Source organism: Kogia breviceps, chromosome 1 (genome assembly GCF_026419965.1).
Source record: "Kogia breviceps isolate mKogBre1 chromosome 1, mKogBre1 haplotype 1, whole genome shotgun sequence".
Taxonomy (NCBI): domain Eukaryota; kingdom Metazoa; phylum Chordata; class Mammalia; order Artiodactyla; family Physeteridae; genus Kogia; species Kogia breviceps.
In genome coordinates, this window is record NC_081310.1 from 15,634,679 (window position 1) to 15,658,899 (window position 24,221).

The window sequence follows — 24,221 nt, forward strand, 5'->3', positions numbered from 1 at the left end:
AAAAGAACCATCAGACCAGACTACAGATGCAGATATAATCCCACATTCTCTCTCTGATCAGACACTATGAAATGTTTCCCAAGATGGTATTTGGTGTTGTTGCCATTTTATAACTATTAATAAAATTATGGTATTCCTAATATTCTTAACTTTTTAAAGTGAAGTCCATGCATTATTCATTTTCATATCCACTCCATTCAGTGCAGTATATAATATTTGAATATATTTGTCAAATTGACTTTATACTTACTGTCCTATCTGATAATTTCTGATGCTAAACCCAGCTTTAAGTTCAGTAGCATTTTGGAACAAAAGTGCTGACTTTCTTTCCTTTACCAGCTTCAGGGAATAATGGGGTTAAAAGGGCAGGACAGAGAATATATTTTATTATCTTAAAAAATTATTTTGAATACATGTTGGTTGCTTAAGTCTTAGAATTTATTATCTAAATTACCAGGAACATCCAAGCTTATTGACTGTCAGCTATATAGGGGGTATTATGCTAAACATTTTCACATACTGTCTTGTTTAGTCCTCACAAAAACCCAGGTCTGAGGAACGTGAGGTCCAGAGAAACTGATACTTGTGCAAGATCACATCAACAGAATATAGAGTTCTCATATTTGAACCAAGGAACACTTGCCTCGAAAGAATCATTTTTTCCCCTATAGCACAGTACCTCATTCAACTTAGTTATTATACTCCATTTAATAAACATCTACTGAAAATGTAATGCGTGCCATGCCCTATGCCATAAAACAGGATCGAGAAATAAAAAAGATATGGCTTTCATCTGCTAGGGGTTAAAGTCATGTGGGAAAATGATTTCAATTCAATATTCAAAGAGAATTCCAAGCAGGCATGTAAGGCACTCTAGGCCCTTAGCTGAGCGAGAACACATCTGAAGAGGCGCAAATGCCCTGAGGTGCACACATGACATGCTGTATCTGGGGCTCCGTAAGCAATTCAATATGGTGGGAGCTGGACCCTATAAAGGACTGGGAGGAGAGGACATCCCCTTGTAGCAGCAAGTGTTAAGAAACTCAACAAATCTGTCCATTCACAATTATTTTAAATTCTCTAGAAAAAAAAGAATGAAGCTGCCTGTTTGACTGAGTTAACCAGTTTTTCAACTACATTGATGAATAAGTTCAGTGGAAAAATGCCTGACCATAATTTTTTGTAGATATACTTCTGGATTTTACTGCAGCTGTAGTCAGAAATTTACTGCTCTAATGAAGAGATGGAATCAAATGTAGATCCATTTCCAAGGCAGCTCTTGAAGTTGAGAGGTTTTGCTCATTCAACAGAGTCTACAATTCACTTGCGTGATTGAGTTGGCAGATACAGGCTTAAGACTGAGCTCAGCTTTGACTTCTGTCAAGTGTCCATGACTTTGCTTGTTGAGAGGGGACTTAAAGTGATGTCATAATTCTATACGCTGTAATGGGCACCTGCTGAGTAAGAATACTGAAAAGCAAAGGAAAACATGGTTGCTACTTTTAATGAGGAGGTAATAAAAACTGGTTATGTTGATAACGGACCAGAATGTCTTAAACTTCTGAAAGATGTAAGGAGTTATTTCTACTTTAGAATATGTCAGACAGCATTACCATTTAATATAAACGTACTTGAATTTAGGTTAAATTATTGCTTATTGATGGAATTCAATTGGGATGCTATGACCCAGTTAAAATGCCACCTCCTTTATGCAGCCTCTTTGACTGCCATTGCCAGAATAATTGCTCACTCCTTGGAGAAAACAATGTTTTCTACCTTAAACTAAAGCTATACATGTACATGAACTAATCCTCTAACCAGACTGTATATTCCTTGAAGGCAGTGGGGTCCATATCTGTTCTTTTTTAAAGTAAATTTCCTTTGGCTCTTACAAGCCTTGCCAGTTCAGGTACTTATTAAATAGTTGTTGAATGAAATTTCACAAGGCATGCCAGAGTTTTTAGAGCAACTTGTCTTTATGATAATCAGTATTTTTACTGAGGTTCCAATTTCTATAATAAAGAAATGTTTACTTATGGAAATAGAAAACCACACAACTTAATTGGTTCCTATCTTGGGCTTCGGGATACAAATATCTGCAAAATCAAGCTTTTACATGTAAACCAGCTTTTAAAGTATATGCAGGTACCTAGATGGTAAAGTGTTTCCCTTTCTACATAATTTTGCATTTCACTAAGTGTAACTCTGTGAAAGGAATGCCTTCAGTTACTCCTCTTCCATGATAGCTTTTGGCAGATGAATGAACATTACGTACATAAAATTTCTGTAGAATTGTTAGCCAATGTTTGCTAGACTGTGAAATATATACTGTAATAGCTAGGTAAGGTAACAGGAAGCTTGGGATGTCTACAGGAACACTAACGTTCAATGATAAGGAGAAAGAGTACTTCCGGATTCTCCTCATTCAATTCAATTGAAACACTTGCAAAGTTGGAGTGCTTTAGCTTATATTCAAGATTAGTTTTGCCATCAAGATCTTAGAACCAAACATCCTTTGTACTTTTGGTAAACCAGGTCTATTACTCTCTGTATCTGGGAGGTCTATTGCCTTTAAACGTCCATGAAGAAACAGTATACAGAAATTAAATGTCAAATATAAACTCTTTCTTCTTTTTTCATTTACATAATGAATTTCTTTGGAAAACCATGGAAGCCTCTACATTTTTTAATTTTCAGAAAACAAATGCCAAATGATCAAGTAAAAAGCATATTAGCTGTGATCAGTCAAAATGTCACTTTATTTTTGCTAAGTAATGTATACGTGATCTAAATAATGTTTAAAAATGACTATTTCAGAAGAGTTAATGGTTTTTCTTTACTAGATTTGAGAAAACGGTCAAGTTAATTTTTATATGCCTTAGAAGTAAGACTTGGAAAATAAAAAGGACACTGCTGTATATATTATCTACCACTTGATCTGGGAAAGTTATTTAACTCCTCTCTCTGTTTCCTCATACGTAAAATGAGGCTAATAAGAATCTCTACCTCATAGGGTAATTTTGGAAATTAAATGAGTTAAAATAAAATACAGTTTTCCCTCAGTATCCACAAGTTCTGCATCTGCGCATTCAACCAATCTCGGATCAAAAATATTTGGAAAAACAAAATTCTAGAAAGTCCCCAAAAGCAAAACTTGAATTTTCTGTGTGCCAGCAACTATTTATATAGCATTTACATTGTATTTACAACTATTTACATAGCACTTACATTGTATTGGGTATTATAAGTAATCTACAGATGATTTAAAGTATAAGGGAGGATATGTGTAGGTTATATACAAATACTATACCATTTTATATATGGGAATATACCATTTTACATATGGGAATTGAGCATTTGTGGATTTTGGTATTCATGGGGTAGGGGGATCTTAGGACCAATCCCCTGTGGATATTGAGGTACTACTATACAACATTAACACAGTGAATTTTATGGTACTAACTATTATATGAACTGGTATATAGTGTTCAAGGCAAAGAGTAATTGGAGATGATGCTGGAATAGTAAGAGCAGTAAGACCAAGAAAGGCCTTGCAAACCACGTTAGGACTTGATCCTAGGGGCAATGGGAAGCCATTAAGAATTTTTAAGAACACTCAAATACATATGGGATTTCCACATGCCATTCTGGCTGGGCTGTGGGGAATGAATGAAGGGGACACGAGTGAGAGACTGAAAGTAGTAAAGGATAGTGCCTAGGGTTTCCTGACCAGGATATCAAATCCTGGTTCCACACGTTATCACCTGGCCCAGTGCCTTTTATTCACTTGGCATAAAAAATCCTTAAAGGTGTGTGGAAGCTGTGCACGAACATCATTTTTTTCTTAATATTTATTTATTTATTATTTATTTTGGCTGCGCCAGGTCTTAGTTGTGGCACGTGCGATCTTTTAGTTGCGGCATGCAGCCTTCTTAGTTGCAGCATGTGAACTCTTAGTTGTGGCATGCATGTGGGATCTAGTTCTCTGACCAGGGATCGAACCTGGGCCCCCTGCATTGGGAGCACGGGGTCTTACCCACTGCGCCACCAGGGAAGCCCCCTAGCTTATTTCAATACTGCTCAGAGCTGAGAACCAACTGCAAGTAGCCCCCCATCCTCAAAAGGGGAAGGGGACTAAGGCTGTTATATAAAAGTATTAAAATAAAGATAATTATGACAAAAAATAAGCCTTCCTAAAAATCAAACGGTATAGTAGAGTGAGAGAAAAGGAAATGAAAAAATAGGGAGAGAAAGATATGCCTGCTTATCTTAAAAATAGAAAAAAAAAAGGCCAATGGAAGGGTAAACCATAAACAAAACAAAACAAAGCAATAGCTACCTATATGACGGGGAGAGGGGAACAAGTGGTGAGGACTGAATAGAAGTTAGACTTCTTTGAAAGTAACTTCTTGAGGAGGTTTGATTGTGGAAACTGTAACTATTTTTATATTATTATAAAGCAAATAAAATTTTAAAAAGCAGTCTCTGAAAACTACAATGAAACTAATGAACCTAACTATGGATTAGTATATCTATACTTAGAAACTATGTCAAGTGACTTGAAAACACAGGAATTTGTGCATTCCTAGTGAAATATAGATGGAGTACAAAAAGACTAGAAAAAGGGAAAAACTTAAACTATTATCAGTAATTATATTATCAGTGTCATGATGGTGTGGTGATTCTGAGACTATTGTGTATATATGGTGGGATCAATAAAATGAACAATTATTATGCTGTCACCAGAGGTAATATTTTTTATGTTGAAAAAAGACAGATTAAAGCCAATGATGGAAAATACAAAAACAATGAAGTCTTGAATTTGAACTAGAACTATCAGTATGAGCTAATTTGTTAAAAAAAAAAAAAAGTCTAAGTATTTCACTAAAAAGGCCTCGAAATAATGACACCCCTAGTATGCGGATTGTGGGTTCTAAAATTATTTCCCAGTAAACGAATCAGCACTTCTTAAAGAAATGGCTGATTCTTGGTCTAGGCCAGAAAAGGTCCAAGGTAGCCTTGGAAATATAAACATACCAGAAAGCAAGGAAGAAAGCAAAGTCTTGTAGGAAGGAAACAGACTCAGGAACCCATTTAAATAATCTCCTATTGCAATAAGATGGGACAATTACATCAATTAGGATGATAACAAATGGACTGAAACACATGGGATCTGTTTAAATCAATGAGTTAAAAAAAAATAGAATAAAATTTCACCAGTCACCTCCGGAAAGTGTAAGGAATCAATTAATTTTGAAAACTGATGGCTAAAGGAAAAGGAGCAAGTATTTATCCTGCTTTACCTACATGATCTGTAGCTCAGAGTAATCAAGTATCTGAAGGGGCTAAGTTTGAAACAGAAGTAATCCAATTAATGAACCAAAGTGAGAGGACAGAATTAACATATCACCGTTCCGTGACCCTTAGTGAATGAATTGGGGTAACCGTCTTTATGGCTAATAAATCACACAAAGAGATGTGGAAGGGAGAGAAGTCTAGGCCACCACCTCTGGCACAGTTTTGCCAAAACAAAACAACAAAACTGAACCTGAATCAAATCAATTCTCTAGCTCCAAATACCCACTGCAGAAAACTCAAGGGACAGAGGAATAGGTTAAATGACACCGTGTGGATAAAATCAGCAACAGTCCTCAGATGTGGGAAACTTTATAGGACAAACAATCTGACTTCTTTTTCTTCTTCTTTTTTTTGTTTTTTGCCACACCACATGGTGTGTGGTATCTTAGTTTCCTGACCAGGAATCAAACCTGCTAATCTAACTTCTTCAAACAAAAAATTTCAAGGAAAAAACAGAAGGGGAGGAGGGCCTATAAATCAATGGCAACTTGAGATATATATATGTCAACCAATTTTAACAGATAGATCTCATTTGGATCCCAAATAATCTTTTGACTAAAAGATTATGAAATAATTGGAGACACCTGAGTATCAGCTGTAATTAAACACACATATACATATACATTCATATATATTAAAGAATTATTGCTTTTTTAATAGATGTGATAATGGTATGGTGTTTTTTAGAGAAATATACTGATATATTTCAATCGAAAATAGATATAGATGAAACAAGTTTGGCCACATGTAATTACCTAAGACAGTTTTGACAGCTGCAGTTTTGAGCTTACATTTTTCTCTGTATTTCTGCTTATGATGACATTTTCCATAATAAAATATTGTTAAAAACTGCTTTTACCATCCTGACATTGCAAGTGAAAAGGTATCTTTTCAACTCTTAAGACTGCCAGTATGAAGCCATTATAGGTTTTTCATATCTTAGTGAGACTCTCCATAATTTTAAAGTGATCAAATCTGAAATTAAATGAAGTTATCCATGAAGCCCATGTCATCTAGTCTGTATACATCCCTGGACTATAACTTGATCTAAAAAGATTACAGAAATCCCTATCTGAGGTTTATTGTCCTTAGAAGGGATAATGCATAGTTTTTATTCCATCTTTCTAATTAGTAATTTAAGCATATGTTCAGCATTTAATTCTAAATGTTTGCCTTTTCCCCAAGCTCGAAGACAGCTGTCCAAGATTCGAATGCCAGAAAACATTTAAATATCAACATCTGTTGAATTATGTTAATTTAGTGTAATATAATTGGGCATGAGTTGGAATTGATCAGAAGTATATGAAATAAACAAAAGGTAAATTCCCAACAATATCTTAGTATACAGACAAGTCACTATGGGGTGATGAAAAAATATTTCTAAAGAGAAAGAGCAAGGAAAAATACTGATTATGAAGAAACTGATTCTTTTAAATACATAGCTCTAACTGTATGTGACATTATTTTGTGATATTTGAACTTATTTTTAGATTGGCTCAGAAGTGAAAGATAGTTAAAATTAGCTAAAACAAGTGATCGTTAATAGTTTAATATTTGAATATATTTATAAATTATTAAGTGAAACATTAAAACATTCTAATTACTTATATACTCATTAAATTTTTTAGATTGCAGATGATTCCTGTTATGTTATAAACAGCTACACAACTCAAAATTTAAGAGCTGATGTAACTTCTGTTCTATAGACATAAAATAGTATTTTAAACCGAAAGTGTTTTCCATGTGGCAGATGGATTAATTAGGTTTATCCTGGAGACTGGAAGGTACAAATGATCAAGTAGTGGCCTTGTTTACTGTATTGCTGATTTTAAATATTAATTATTATATCAATTCTTTTACTAATAAGTTAGGGATGCTTGTTGTTTGGGGAAGTATTCTGGCGCAGATACACGTTGCATGAACAGATCCCTGAATGCCCCTGTAATGAAATTCGAATGCAGGCAGCAGTAGCGAGACAAGCTGTTGTGATGTGGCCCTGCGGCTGTGCCGTCACCATTTCCTAGGGGAACCATCTCTGGGAGTTAAAGGTTAGTTCCGTGTCCATGCCCATTTAATCACAGGACCAATTTGGGGAGTGCCAACTGTGAAACAGACACCCGTCTGTTAAGGAAGTGGACTTCAGAAGACAAATTTATTTCAGCTATAGGTCACTGGAACAGCTTTCATATGCTAACTATTCTTTATTATTAGTGACCATGGCCAAATTCAACTGCTGTTCCAGAGGTGAGAGGCTGTGCATACTTTTAGTCATTTGAAAATATCTAGTTCATCTCTCAGATTTCAAGAAAAAGGGGAAACAGTAATGAATGTTTCACCACGGAGTACTTGATTGCTTTTTTACTTACCACACACTGGACATATATAGTTCAAATGGCAAATCCCCCCTTTTTCTTTTCTGTGTGGGTTATTCACATTAAACTGAAAAGCAATCTCTCAAAATTCTAATTGGCTGATAATGACTTTTATTTAGTGTAATCACAATTTAAAATAACTCTCTATAATCATTAGTTTAAAATTTTGGCAAGGAAGCTTAGAATTTCAGGATGCCAAAAGGACAGGAGGCAGAATTGACTTTCTGAGAACAGTGTGCCTTTTTTAAACACAATAATTTGGTTATATAGAGTACAACAGATTAATTAAATTCCTTGGAAAGCACTTATGTTGCATATGTGGTATGTTTCCAATTATTCTACTCTAAATACTTCTATACCTAGAAGCTATTCAAATTTTTAAAAAATTAGAACACAGGTGCAATTAAATGTATTCCAGTTAAATACATATGGAATGCACACATTCTAATTGAAGGGAATGTGTGAATACTTCCTAATTGTTCATTCACACATACAGAAGAATGAATTAAAATAATCTAAAAGATACTTTTCTATCTGGAGGATTGAGTAAATGTTTTTAGAACAATAAAATTTAATGCTAATTTTAGATTTGGAAAAAGAAAAAGAATAAAGGACTAGAAATTTTATTTTGAAAATTAGTATTTTAAAAGCAGTTTCAAGCCATTATTTTGGAATATAAAGTATGCAGAATATAAAATGCTGAGTGATATAACTTGCTTTAAAATATGGTGCTGAATCATTAGTTTTAATATGACTAAAGAGAATTTGTTTTAAATTAAATCTTTCCCAATGTAGGATAAGTAAGTCCCATTTTAAATAATGAAAATAAAGCATCACTTATTTTTGCTGATACACTTAATTTTGTTGATACATTTCTGTGAAAAGCAACACTAGCCAAATATAGTCCATGTCATTAACCAGTACTCTAATGAACAGTTATCCCAATTTATTAACAGCTGCTCAAAAATGTAGTAATTAATAGTTTCATTTATTTTTGGCAAACTCGCAAAATGACAAATAGTTTTGTATCTGTTGCAAATTAGGTCTCCTTCCCAAATAACAGATGACACTGTGGGGGAGACTGAGCAAACTGAATCCTTGAACATATTTGGATCCTTAGAAGATCAAATAAAGAACAGCTGTAATTCTATTTGTTACATCTGCAACAAAACACAGTGACTTGTATCGTCACGTGAAAACAAATATGCCCTGTATTAATGTAAATAGGCACGTTCTTTCTAACCTGACGGAAGAAGGTTGACATGAACGTGTGTGTGTGTGTGTGTGTATGTGAATGTGATGGGATTTGTTTTGATTCTCTGATTAAATCTATTGCCATTTTTTTTTTCATTTTAGAAGATTCTTTTTATTACTAATTAGGCAAGAAAGTGACAGCAAAGGAAAAAAAAAGTTTATTTTTCCCTCCTTATTAATTATTAATTGATCACACAAGAAATTAGAGCACACAGCATCAAGGGATTTTCAAGTCATTTGACACTAGTAGATGAAAAATGTAATGCTTGTAAGAACTAAGTAAAAGTGAATTAATAAACATATGTTTCTGAAAGGTATTTTAAAATAGTAAGTCAAATTTAATAATATCGGCAATAAAATGTTTTTACTCGATTGCAAATTACATATCAGATTGCCAGATAATTTAGCCTTGCTGCTTCACAAGAATAAATGTAAATGGCAAAAATCATGGAAGTAAGGAAGCAGGGGAAATTAAAAAAAAAAGAAGATGCCAGATCTGACATGATCTACTATCAATCTTTTTGTATGGATTCTTAGAATGATAAAGACTAATCGTTAACATAAAAATGTGTTTAAAAAAGCAAGATCTTTTCAAGAACGGTACATCACTCAGTGTCAGGCATTGCTTCATGCATGTTTTACTTACTTTCAGTGGGGAAGGCTATATTGAACTTTCTGGTCCTAATCAAAGGCTATGATATGAGAAACAATGTGAAAGTATTTAATTGTAATTTTAAATGAGGTGAAGGGAGAAAAAAAGATTTTTCTAGTTTTGAGAAGTATAAAATCGGAATACTGAAATAAAAACTAAAGGGTTTGAATAGCAAGTCTGGAATTTAAGAGAAAGATACAGGTTAAAGAATAACTCTAGATGTCACTAGTATTTCTATAAAACACTTAGGTGCATTGTCTCAATGTTTAGCTGTATGTGTGTGTGTGTGTGTGTGTGTGTGTGTATGTATGTTCCACTTTGGCTAATAATCTATTGCATGCAACGATCACTCAAAAACCGTGCCTGTTAATTATTAAATATTGACAGTGACAGGTAATACGCAGTGGTTTTTAAAAATAACAAATGTACATGCTTTCATGCATTTATATCTTGAAAGACCTTTGTGTTTTCCTGAGTTTATTTATGCTTTCAAAGGTTTAAAGGTATGTAAAAATGAGAGAATGGCATGAACAAACTCTAGACATGCATTTCAAATTAGGGGATAGTACACAGTAAAACTAAGATGAAACTTCGTAATAGGAAAATGGACAGAGAACACTGAAGAAATGGAAGAATGACTGGAAAATAAAACCCCACAGACTTATCAAAAAGGATTATCAGATGGGAATAACCAATAAGATATAAACAACACAGGAATGTAAGACAGGAGACATGTAACTTCAAGCACCAACCCAATGTCAAATCTTGGGAGAACACATCAGATGAATATGTGAGGATAGTGTCTTGATGAAAAATGTTCACACCACTCAATATCTGACACACCTAGTCTATGATATGGGCACCGCACAGAGAATAAAAATGAAGCAACAAACCAAAAGAAAGATGCATAAGACCAGTATCGCTAGAACCAATTAGATGAAATTATACCTCTGTTAATAATCAGTATTTGTTTAAATTAGTTTACATTATGCCTATCATTTTTTAACCTTTTTTTTAAGGCTTTCTTTTTTACCTTTTTTTACCTTGTTGAATCAGTCAGAAGTTTGATTATAGGACCCATGAAGTATCATATCACAAAAGTATGAGAATGTTAAATTATGTTTAGAATAAACATATGAACAAATACAATGCATTAATATTTCAGGAATAACTATCTGCATATGATGGGACGGCATGTGACGACCAGCACTGCTGATGGTGAATGAAGCTTGGGAGGAGATGTTTGCAGAATGAGAAGCGCGGTAGGAAATCCAAAGGGACGATGCCCTTTCCGGAGGCGGAAGTATAGGAAACCTTGAAAAACAAAGTCCGTTACTGATGAGAACTTCCTGAGGGAATTGACTGAAATTATTAAAGTGGGTTATGTGTTTAAAGGAGAACTTCAGGTTGTTACCTCCTTGGTACTGTTACACATAAATCAGTCTAAGAGTTGGAAAAGAGACAATTCTCATCATTGATTTAAAGAGCCTACACGAACATTAAAGTAGATGTGGCAAAAAAAAGGAGAAATGCCATAAATTGGACACCCAGAAAATTGCCAATCTGCACTACAGTAAGTGGCATTGGTAAGTACGTCCCTAAAACCCCTCTATGGAGACCTTGAAAATTCCCCCAGGGAGCCGAGGGTAAGAAGTACTACATTCCAGAGGTTAAAGCCATAACTGCAGTGCCCTTTATTCATTCAGAGCTTCAGTGAGGAATGCCCACCTTAAGAGTGTGCTGTACTCATGCACTTCAAAATCTCAGCTTTGAGTCATTAACAGCAGACCGCTTGTGCACTTATCTTTTCTTATCTGCCTGGTATATTTTGGGAGTAAATGGTCCTAAAATTGATAGATTCAATGAAATATAGTTCTTTTCTCTAGCCTTTATGTTTTTCTACAAGTTGAAAAAGGGAAGTGCAGTCACTCATCCAAAAGGGGTAAGGAAAGTCAAGGCAATATGAAAATACTAAGGAAGAAAATGGCTTCAAGGGCGGAACACAGAAAAATGCACACAAATGAAGAAGATGAAGAATTTTCATCCTGCACGGAATGTTGTAACGAAATTTAAGTTTGAGTCTTTCTTTGTGTTTATTTCACCTTTACAGGTTGCCTCATGCCTAACGCAACTGATTCCCTCAGAGAGACAAGAAAATACACCACATCCACCAAACAGGACAAAGAGGATGTAGGAAAGGAATGTTCAAAGAAACAAGGTGAGCTCTTGGAAATGCGATGTATTAGAGAATTTTTTAAATCCACAAAACATTTGGGACATAACCATTAATAAAACTGCCCAGAAATCTTTGAAGACAACAATATAGGAAAGTTAAAAAAAAAAACTGGAGGATCATTTGAGGGTTCTCCAACATCCAAATAATAGGAGAACAGAGAAAATGGCAACCACTGGAAATTATTGGAGAAAGGTCTTCAAAATCCTGAGGCAAAATGGTTTCCAAAGTAGAATTCAACTCCCAGCTAAATCAATCAATGTGAGACTAGAATAAAGACATTTTCAGAGATGCAGAGTCTCGCAAATGTAACCACACCTTTTCTCTTTCTCAGAAAGCTCAGGAAAAATAATGGCATGGGATCCAGGGAAAAGGAAATTCCACATAGGAGAGAGATGAGGAAACCCCCAGGATGAGAAGTGAAGAGAGATCCTAGGACAGCAGAGATGCAACTGGTCCAGACAGCAAACAGTCCAGAATAGACCTGAAAAATGGAGGGCTCCAAGAAGGATGCCACCAGGACAGAGAATTGAGGGGAGTTACACTTCTGTGTAGAGGTGGCTGATGAACTGGGCTAGGCGCATAGAAAACAAAGCAAATGAAAAACAAGACAATTATCTCTACAACAACACAAAAGTTATACATCTATAAATAATATCTACATATATGATCATACTAATGCACACAATAAATATTTACTTGGTCTGAATATTATGATATAACCATTAGGAAGAAGGGAAGAAAAGCAGATATGGGTGGTGTGTGTGTGTGTGTGTGTGTGTGTGTGTGTGTGTGTGTGTGTGTGTGTGTGTGGCAGATATGGGTGGTGTGTGTGTGTGTGTGTGTGTGTGTGTGTGTGTGTGTGTGTGTGTGTGTGTAGGGCACACAGCAGGAAGTCAACAGGTAATACTAAACTAAAAACTTCAAGAAATAGTAATATAAACATGTAATTTAGGTCAATACTGGAAGAAATACCTAAGAGTTGAAAGTGGATTTTTTTGGAGTGTGAAATTAGAGAATGGGGAAAAATAAGGCTGGGGCCTGCCGTACTTTGTTATGTCTTATAGAATGATTTGACACTCTAAGTTATGTACAAGAAAAATAGGACAAAAAATAAAACTTAACAAGTCCTTAGGAAGCACACAGATGGAAATAACAATACCAGACTTTTCATAACAGCTACCATCAGAACTCTTACATTTTAAGTGGTTTATAGGCATGAACTCATACATTCCTTATAACAATGTCATTAGATAAGTACTACTATTTTCTTTATTTCACAGATAAGTAAACTGAGGGACAGAGAGGTTACATATTTTGCGCAGGGTCACCCAGCTAGTGAGTGGTGAAACTGGGACCAGAAGTCAGGTACTCTAACCGCAGAGGCTGTGTACACAGAGGCCAAGATAAGGACTCAGTCGGTGTACTCTACTGCCACAGAATCAATGTCAAATTCGTTTGACAAATATTTTATGCAGAAAATACTTCCTATGTATCACGCATTGCTTTTGGTACTGGGGATACACCAGTGAGTAAAGCAAAGATTTTGCCCTCATGAAGCTTACAAGTAATAGAGACAGTAAGGGGTAATAGAGACAAGGAGGAAGACACAGAAAGCAGAGCTGGTGGAGAGCGGGCCTTTCTTACATTGAGCACAGACTTCAGACACGAGTGGGGTTGGTATGTTGGAGAAACGGGAAAGAAACCACTGTACCTGGAGTAGGTGAATAACATAGTTCAAGTGGGAGAAGATGAGGTCAAGGAGGAAACAAAGAAGGGCAGGGTCAGAATACATATGGCTTTGTTGTTGGCAAGATAAAGACTTTGGTTTTTACTTGGAATGAAGTAGAAAGCCACTTAAGAGTTTACTTAAAAATATATATCTATATCTATATCTTTATTGAGGTGTAGTTGGCATAAGCAAAATGCACCGCCTTGGTTTTTTTTTTTTTTTTTTTTTGGTTGCACCACGTGGCATGCGGGATCTTAGTTCCCTGACCAGGGATTGAACCCATGCCCCCTGCAGTGGAAGCTTGGAGTCCTAACCACTGGACGGCCAGGGAATTCCCTCACCACTTTTAAAGTGTACAATTTCATAAGTTTTCACATATGTATACACGTGTGAAACCATCACCATAATCAAGATAATGCAGATATCCATCATGCCAACAGTTTCTTAATGCCTCTTTGTAATCCTTCCCTCCAGTACCTCCCTGGCCCTCATCCCATGCCCATGCAACAGCTGATCTGCTTCCGGTCACTATAAATTACTTTGCTGTATGGTATGAAGTATAGATGAGTTAATTTCTTTCTTTTTTTGCAAATGGATATTCAGTTGTTCCACTACCATTTGTTGAAAATACTAGTTTTTTCCCACTGAGGTACCTTTGTACTTTGTCAAAAATCAATTGTCTGTATATATGTGGGTATATTTCTTTCATCTATGTTTCTATCTTTGCATCAATACTACACTTTCTTGATTACTACAGCTTTGAAATTAAGGCCTGAAATCAGGAAGTGTTAAAGTTGGCTATTTAAGTTCTTTGCATTTTCATATGAATTTTAGCACTTGCTGGTCAACTTCTACAAAATAGTCTCATGGGGTTTTTGTTTGGATTGTACTGAATCTGGAGCTAAATTTTGGGAGAACTGACATCTTAAGAATATTCAGTCTCCTGATCCATGAACAAGGTATATCTCTCCAGTTACATAGATCTTTAATTTCTCTCAGCAACATTTTCATACACCAGAAAATATGGTGAAATGCTTAGGGATAAATCTGATAAAATATGTGTAAGACCTATACAATGAAAAAAACACCGCTGAGAAAAATTGAAAAAGACTTAAATATTTGGTTCTTAATTATGTGTTGTATTTCTTGCCTTATATTGTTATTATCTTCCTGTACTTCTTTTAGTTAATACTTATTATGCTAATCAATTTCCTTTGACTTGTTTGTTCTAACATTTCTGCTTCTGTTGGAGTCTGTAATCATATATTTTTTAAAGTAATTTATTTATTTATTTATTTATTTATTTATTTATTTATTTATGGCTGTGTTGGGTCTTCACTGCTGCACGCAGGCTTTCTCTGGTTGCGGCGAGAGGGGGCTTCTCACTGCGGTGGCTTCTCTTGTTGTGGAGCACGGGCTCTAGGCGTGTGGGCTTCAGTAATTGTGGCATGTGGGTAGTTGCTCCCCGCATGTGGGATCTTCCTGGACCAGGGATTGAACCCGTGTCCCCTGTATTGGTAGGATTCTTAACCACTACGCCATCATGGAAGTCCTATATATATATATATATATATATATATATATATATATATATATATATATATATATTTATTTATTTTTATTTTTTTGAAAAGGCTGTTCTCCTCAAATGTCTTATTATCTGATTCTACCAGGCAATGCTATGGGGAAAGGCCAGTCTTCTCTGTCCGCCCAAAGCAGTTCAGCAATTGGAGATGAATGAACCTGACTTAAGTGTATAGAGGCCTGGGCACCAGAAAACCACAATCATCACACCCCTCTCTATAAAATAACTCCTCTGTCAGAAAAACGCTCCCTTTCCTCACTCTCAGGAAAATGAGAACTGTAATCCTCCAGCTCTGTGGTTGGTAGGGGGCAGAGTGAAGACCAGATAATTTGTCATGCAGTCCCATCAAGCTTTCCCAGCTCCTCACAAATACAGCACTGTGAGCTGCCCTGACTTTAATCCTTAAAAAACACTTGGACCAGAGATCTGAGTCTTTTTGTAAGGGGCAGATGTCATTTGTCCCAAGGCCATGGCCAATGACAAGCTAGTATAGAAAAGAACTTCAAGGGTTCTCCTCACATCTCATTCTCCCTTACCCAGGCTGAATTGCCCCTTGCTTCAGGTCAAAGCACACAAGCACACCTGTGTGCCCCCATCTCACAAGCACAAGTTCAAAACAGCATGACCTTTCCCTTAATACTGGGGACTTTTTGTAGTTTTCTGCTTATTTTCTCTTTCTAAATTCCTCCGGGGTTGATCCTGGAGGAGAGAAGCCGTCACCTTACAGTTCAGAATCTTGACTGCAACAGCAACTGGGACCACATTTCTAATATATAACTTTCAAGTAGTAAAGTTTTCTTAATTACCACCTAACTGCAACCCACAAGTTTAGATATTATCACTATGATTTTTTGGACACGAGTTATTTTAAAATGTATATTTAACTCCAAACTTAAAAAAAATTATTTTTGTCAATGATTTCTCTTAATCACATTCAAGTTAAAGGATATGATCTTTATGATACATATTCATTAAAATTTGTTGATAGTAGCTTTGGCCTGGTAAATGGTCAATTTTTGTAAATATTACATGTGTCTTTAAGAAGAATGTGTTTTTGTTAATAGTTTGGGTGAAAACATTTATATAATATCATCAAGTTTGTTAATTTTCTGTTATGCAAATTTTCTGATGGCTTAAACTATCAATAATATGAATGCTGCATTGAAGTGGGAGCACCATGATAGTGGGTTAATGAATTTCTCCATTCACTGCTATTAACATTTGCTTTATATATTTTTCTGAGGCTATTTTAATGAATGTACACAATAATAAAATTATTAACTTTGTGGTAAGTTGAATCTTTTTTTTTTTGCGGTACGCAGCCTCTCACTGTTGTGGCCTCTCCCGCTGCGGAGCACAGGCTCCGGACGCACAGGCTCAGCGGCCATGGCTCACGGGGCCCAGCCGCTCCGCGGCATGTGGGATCTTCCCGGACCGGGGCACGAACCCGTGTCCCCTGCATCGGCAGGCAGACTCTCAACCACTGCACCATCAGGGAAGCCCTAAGTTGAATCTTTTATCATTAAATTATGCGTTTCTTAAGCTTGTTAAGGCTTTTGTTCTTAAGTCAGTTTGTTTGGTATGAGAGTCTCTTTTATATTATATCTGGTATATGTTGTTCCATCCTTTAGTTTTCCACCTTTCTTTGTCATTATTTCAGGTATGTCTCTTATAAAGAACATACAGTTGGATTTTAAAAGAAAAACTAAATCTGCTTAGTTTTGCTTTGAACTGACAAATTTAATCCATAAATATGTATTGTAATTACTGATACATGGACTTGATTCAATTATCTAACTTTTTTTTTCTGTGTCCTATTTTGTCTATGCTTTTTATCCCTCTTTATTGACTTTTTAAATGGATTTTTTGAGGTAATATTTTATTCCATTGTATTCCATTATATAAATATTCCAATATTTATTCCATTAACCCCACGCCCGCCAACTGGTTTGGAATTTACATACTCTATTTCTTTTGACTTGGTAGTTATTTTTGATATTTTACCATGAATACTTAATATAGTCTTATCAAGTATCAATCTCTTAACTGACCAATGAAGTAAACACCCCAAACAATTCAAGGACCTTTGATTGGACTTGAACTGTAATCATCAACACTGCCAATTTAACATGCTGTTATTTTCCACTATCTTAGATTGTCTTTTGAAAAGTCCTATGAATTACATATTATAACTATCAACTTATATAAACAATGGTTGTTAAAACTTACTGAAATCTTCAACAGTTTATTGGCTTAGTATTCATTTTTTCATCTTAGACTTTCCTGGGGAGATCCTTTTCTTGAAATACATCCTTTAAAAAGTCTTCTAGCAAAGGTCTGTTGGTAGTAAACTTTCTTAGTTTTTGAAAATCTTAAACTGTTTTTACTTCATCTTCATACATGAAAGATGTTTTTCTAGGCACATAGTTCTATGCTGACAATGCATTTTCACCCAGTACTCTGAAGACTTGTCCACTGTTTTCTGGTTTCACTGTCAGTACTCAGAAATCTGATGATGTACAGCTGTCATTCCTTTGTAGTAATTCATCCTTTATCTCTGGATTCTTTTAAGATCTTCTCTTTGTTTTTGGTGTACTACAATGTACTACTAGGTATGGATTTCTTTCTATTTATTCTAGTTGGTATTCACTGTGCTTTCTGTACCTGTATCTATAGGTTTATAACTTTCACCCATTTAGGGAATCCTTAGCCAACATCTCTTCAGCATCATGTTTTTTTCAGCCTTTCTATACCCTCCATCAATGTCTCTAAACTTAAAATATATCTTAGATCTTTCCTGGGTCTCTTAACCACTCTTTCATTTTTCCATCTCCTTGTATTTTTATGCTGTATTCTGGCTTACTTCTTCAGCTGTACCTCCATTTCACAATCACACTTCTCATTTTTAACAATTATATGCTTTTGATTCAATTCTGCTTGAACAATTCTAATAGCGATCTGTTGCCTGCTTATTTTATATGTATAAAAGTGTCATTCATAATTATTTATAACCTGTATAAAATTTATATAATCCATACTTTATAATTTCAGGATCCGACATCCTTAGGGGTAACTATATTAGTTTTATGTTGACTATCACTGATGGTCAACTTATTATGTTTGACAATTTTTGATTGTCTAAATTAGACACGCTAGATAGGATTTATGTTAGCTTCTGCAGATACCTAGTGGGTTCTCAGTTGGGGTTAGTCTGTACAACATGGTACTTGGAAGCTACATTGCTTGCTTGGGAGTGTTAAACACAGTGGCTAGCACACTAACTACGGGAGGCCAGGAGATGCAAAGGTAGCTGCCGAGGTCGGTTATCTTGTTAAAAATTGAGCAAGTGTAAATCACAGGGCAGTAGTTCTGATCAATATTCTGATAGCCATTTTCACCTAAGTAAAAATGAAGTCTTCAGAAACACCACATGCAAAATTTGGAAATATGCTGTCTAAAACAATAAACTGGGGCAAATATTTTTTATTAAAGAAAAAATATAACATCGACTCAGCAATATAAGATGAGTAAGAACATAGAAGCACTTTTAAAAAAGAGTATATTTTCTATATACTTATTTATACATTATTAGAGACAAATATACATGTTGCTCTCTCATAAAGCCTAAGTACCATTTACGTTTTGGGGAAAAGATTAATTCTCTTTTCTTATAATTAAAAAATAAAATAATTATTCTAAATCTTGATCTAAAATTCATTAGTTATGGGTGGCAGAGATTTTCTTATCTTCTAAAAATGCACTCTTACATAGAGAAGGACTTGAGGACACAGGGAGGGGGAAGGGGAAGCTGGGACGAAGTGACAGAGTGGCATGGACGTATATACACTACCAAGTGTAAAATAGACAGCTAGTGGGAAGCAGCTGCATAGCACAGGGAGATCAGCTTGGTGCTCTGTGACCACCTAGAGGGGTGGGATAGGGAGGGTGGGAGGGAGACACAAGAGGGAGGGGATATGGGGATGTATGTATATGTATAGCTGATTCACTTTGTTATACAGCAGAAACTAACATACCATTGTAAAGCAATTATACTCCAAAAAAGATGTTTAAAAAAAATGCACTCTTTATTTTTCATCAGCTTTAAAAAATACAAATAGAATGGTATCTTTCTATTCATTACTAGTAATCCTGAAATCGATTCTAATAAACAATACATAAAATATTTTAAGCTGGCACTTTAGAGCCAAAGGCATCCCAACTATAACTCACCATATTCATATTGGTATGGAAAAAAAAATCACATGATTTAATGATCAGAATAAAAAGTGATTTTAAATTGCTTACCTGCTGGCTGTTTTCACAGAACAGTTTTTCTTGTGTCCTCTTTCAGCTCGGTTATCTCTCAGAAGCTGATGCTGTCCAAAGTGTTAAAACAAAGTTGTAGAAACAAAAATATTTCCATTATATTATTTTGTAAGTAGAAAAGTACTCTTCTCATTCAGAGGGACACTATTTGTTCACTTGCATTACTTTTTTTTTCCTTTTTGTTTTTTTACTGGTTTTTCTTAAAACGAAGACAACTACTTTTGCTAGAGATGCCACTGACACACTTATACAAATGTTGCTAAGAGTTGCCAGTGCTTGCCTGACAGCTTACACTGCTCTTATAGTCACTTAATATACAGCCTAGAGCTGGAGGTCTAGGACTCATTTCTAATTCTGGTTCTCTGGAGTGGTCCTGGTTAAAGTAATGCAACCTCTCTTACCAATGCTTCTACCAGTGCATTCAGCTACGAATTTTTCGAGGCTTTGTCACCTACGATGACATAAAAGATCTAATAGATCTAATCTTACTTTCTCTGTATTTACTGGCCTAACATGGTAAAGAAACATTTAAATCATTCTTTTTCAAAGAAATTATTGGCTTGGAAATATATAATTAGAAAAAAATACAGATTTGACTGTCTCCTCAAAATGCCTCACCATACACTTCCCTTCACACTTGCTTTACCCTAACTAATTGGAAAGAAAAAAACCCAAGTAGTCAATACTTTTTGCTGTGTGTACACTCAAACTGTAGCTTATCTTATTTACGCAGAAATGTGATTATATGCAAGACTGCGCTAATAAGAAGTTGTACAGCATATTAGAAATTAACCTTAATAAAAATAGAAATCTTAGAAGTAATAGTGCAGGAAAGATCTGGGTTCGAATCTCAGCTATACCAGTAACTAACAAGTCACTAGGTTTTAAAAACAGGTCTACCATTTATAAGCTGTGTAACTTCTCTAAGTCTCAGTTTCCACCTGGAAAATTGAGATAACAATAATGTCTACCTGTAAGGGTGCTGTGAGTGTTAAATAAGATAAATCATGTCAAACACTTAGCACTATGACCAGAGTATAAAAAGTGCCGAGTAAATGGTTCAAATGCTACAATTATAATTAATGAGCCTGGTTGTCAGTGGTTATTGTCTGACCAATATCAGTAACTTCTAATGAAATAACTGCTTTGTTTTTCTTTTCTTTTTTTTTTTGCTGTACGCAGGCCTCTCACTGTCGCGGCCTCTCCCGTTGCGGAGCACAGGCTCCGGACGCGCAGGCTCAGCGGCCATGGCTCACGGGCCAAGCCGCTCCGTGATGTGGGATCCTCCCGGACCGGGGCACGAACCCGTGTCCCCTGCATCGGCAGGCGGATTCTCAACCACTGGGCCACCAGGGAAGCCCGAAATAACTGCTTTGAACTATTTAATGACATCATTTAGAGTCAATTACTAGCCACATTTGGCCATCCTTGAGAAGGAAAATAACTTAATTAGATCACAAAGAACATTGTTAGATCAGTATTTCAGGAAAGTCTTAACTAAATAAGACTACTTTATATTTCTCTTAAATATTTGCTTCTTTCCTTCCCCACTACCAACATCCCAGTCCAGGCCATCATTTTCCCTCACCTACAACAGCCTCTCCAAAGGCCTCCCTGCCTCCAGCCTCACTTCCATTAACCCATTCTCCACACTGCAGCCAATAATTCTAAAACTAGATCTGATTACATTATTCTCTTCAGATAAACCCCCAAATCTTGTACAAGGCTCTCATGGCCCTTCATAATTTGATTATATTTCTAAACTCATAATTTATTATGCTTCCTCCTACCCCCTAACATAAGCTCCTTATTTCTAAACGACATATCCCAGCCATTCTGAACTTTTCAGTTTGGAGCATGTACCATATTCTTGCTCACCTTTGGCCCTTTGTTTTAGTTATTCAATCTGCCTGCATCTCCAAGGTCCAGCACAGTGTCTGGAACATTTTTAGTGTTCAGTAAATATTTATTGAATGAATGAGTGAATGAATGAATGAGATAAAGAAATAGGGAATGAGATCTAGTATCTGATATGTAGATGAAGCCATACCTAATTATTACTACTTATAGAAAATAGCAACAATTTATCTTTAAGTCCATTAATCTGAAAGTGTTTCAATGTAGAAACACTTCGTACCATGAAAGCTAAATTGCTTCTGAAAAAAAAAATTAATTACTTTGGCATTTCTAATTCTAGTGCCTTTGTAAAAAAACATATACAAACCAACATTTGTGACACAGATAGCTAGAGGTGACATGATAAAGTCTCTACCTCCACCTTCAATTAATAGTAGTAGTTAACTAACTTTTCTAATTGTTAGGTAAGACGGATATGTGAACACTATTCCTGATATTTGTGTTAAAACAGTTTAAACAAAGAACTCAAAAAATCCCAAACATATGTTCTGAAATAAGAAAAGAATTCTACAGTTTAGTTTTTAAAAAATGCAACTATAATAACCAAAATAAATATTAGGCTATACCTACTAGGTCTGGATAGTTCTCAGAGAGGCCACCACCTGGATGAACTAAAATGAGATAGCAACTTCTCTGAACTCTGAGGTTAGAGCTCCTTCTATTAGATTCACATGAGAATTTCTTTTCTTCCTCAAATTTATAGTTTTGATGGGCTTTGTATACAAAAAGAGACAAATATTGGAATTATTTAATATAATGCATCTATATTAAAAAGTCATCACAAAATTATCTCATTTTATCAATAAAGTTATAAGTCTGGGTGTATCTCTGCAAATTTAAAATCAAGCTCAGAGAGAAAAATACAGATTCAGATCTCTGGGTCATGAATTTAACAGGTTAATATGGGAACCTAGATCTTTTAAGGGGCGAAGAGGAAAAAATTAATCCAGAGTGTTATTTGAATAGAAAACATACATTTGTATTTGAAAGATTCCCAACTCCTGTCTGCTCTGCCCCAAAGAACATAAAAAAGGGTGGCAGGGGGTAGGAGGGGCATCAGATCAGGAATTCATGATAAAAGACACAAGAGTCCTGGAGCTCTGCTCTGATAAGCAAGAGTAGCTCATCAGGTTTTGAAAGAGTCTTCACTCCTCTTACTGCTAACGTTTCCTGTTTCCTTGGACTCCTATCAGTGTCACAAGTGAGGTCAGTTTTCAGGGCTCTGACTCAACACCATCAACTTCGATTAAAAACAGAACTTCTGAATATGGTGCGAAGTGCTTCTTACCTTCTGACTCTCAGATTGCTGGACTTAGGCCAAACGGAGAGACAATTCCCTTATTAGTGAGTGACCTGCAGACGTATATTAAAAAATGACTCACATAAGAATGACATGAACATTCATAAACACACAAGCTAGTACAATGTGAGGTTTACAAAAGGTACGCCATTTTAAAATCTGCTGAATGAAACCCGGAAGAGAAATGTTCCAAGTGGATCATGGTTGCTCCTGTGACAGAAAGGGAGCTGAGAATTTCTGTGGCTATTCATCGTATTTTAAAAAGATTATTAAACGTGTCACGTTCCTAGCACAAGAGGAAAAAGTAAAGAGCAGAATTCTTATTCCACGGCAATCCTTTCTTTACCACCTTTTATTCAGAAGGCATTCAAGCTCAAGACTGTTTCTAATTAGCAGCCACTTTTCAGGTAATTCCTCAAATGTCTACAAAAGAACTTCAAGTCTCTCCACACCTGGCCTTTCACAGGGTCCTCACCTTAAAAGGAGAACTAAGTAATCTCTAAACAATGACCTATGGCTCCTTAAAATACTGGTAAACTCAGTCAAAAATATCACACCATTAGATATTCAAGGAGAAAAACCCTCAGAATTAAAAAAGACACACACACACACACACAATGAGGCTTCCTGAAGCTGCTTCTGTCTCCTTACCTCTACTACTGAACCACCTTTCACTTTTCTCTGTTGTGGCCCCTGTGGTGCCCTCTCTGTGGTTTTCTCAAACATTTACCAACATCCTGTAGTTACTGCTTTCCTGCCCCAGATTTCACCCACCTCAGAGGAAAAGCTATGTTGTCTATATAAATACCTCTTTTTGTAAAAATAAAGAGTACCTGAGAGATAACGGCTGATGTGTGATAAAGAAACGCTGAGTATGCATGATGTAAATGGAAACGGGACTTTGCACTAAAGAACGGAAAGGGAAATCATAAGGTGCGGAAAGCAGTGAGGGGTGGGATTTCAAAAGTGGGGCTAATATTATCATTTCTTTATGTTGGTAAGTTGGTATGGGAAAAATAAAAGGTGTTCATGCATGCTAATAGTCATTCATTCAACAATATATTGAAGGATTTTATACTTTTTCATGGTCTCGCATTTTATCACTTGGACCTAGGTTTAGCCAATAGTTGACTGTGCTAAAGTTAGGTCTAAGTTGAATAAGAAATTTTTATCCCTCAAAACATGAGTAGTTTGTATGTGTATTTGTATACACCGTATAGGTGCAACTGTTACTCATTATTCATGGATTCTGTACTTGCAAATTCACCTATTTGCTAAAATTTATTTGTAACGCCAAAATCAATACTTCTGGTGCTTTAGCAGTCATTGGCAGACATGCACAGAGTGACGTAATTTGAGTCTCCTGTAGCGCATGTTCTCAGCTGAGGTCTGACAAGGTGATGTCTGTCTTCTCGTTTCAGCTTTCATACTGTAAACAAGTGTCTTTTTCGAGGTCCACTCAGTGCTATGTTTTTTTGCACGTTTTTTCTTG

At 35.7% G+C, this 24,221-nt stretch overlaps 1 protein-coding gene across 2 annotated transcripts in view; it reads right to left on the minus strand.

Moving 5' to 3' along the window:
- GPATCH2 (G-patch domain containing 2) overlaps window positions 1–24,221 on the minus strand; it is a 171,142-nt gene that overhangs the window by 23,530 nt on the left and 123,391 nt on the right. For both annotated transcript variants that reach the window (XM_059039047.2, XM_067027725.1), the window contains exon 8: window positions 19,492–19,562. In XM_059039047.2, the coding sequence (XP_058895030.1) occupies window positions 19,492–19,562 (71 nt within the window). The remainder of the gene's footprint in view (window positions 1–19,491; window positions 19,563–24,221) is intronic.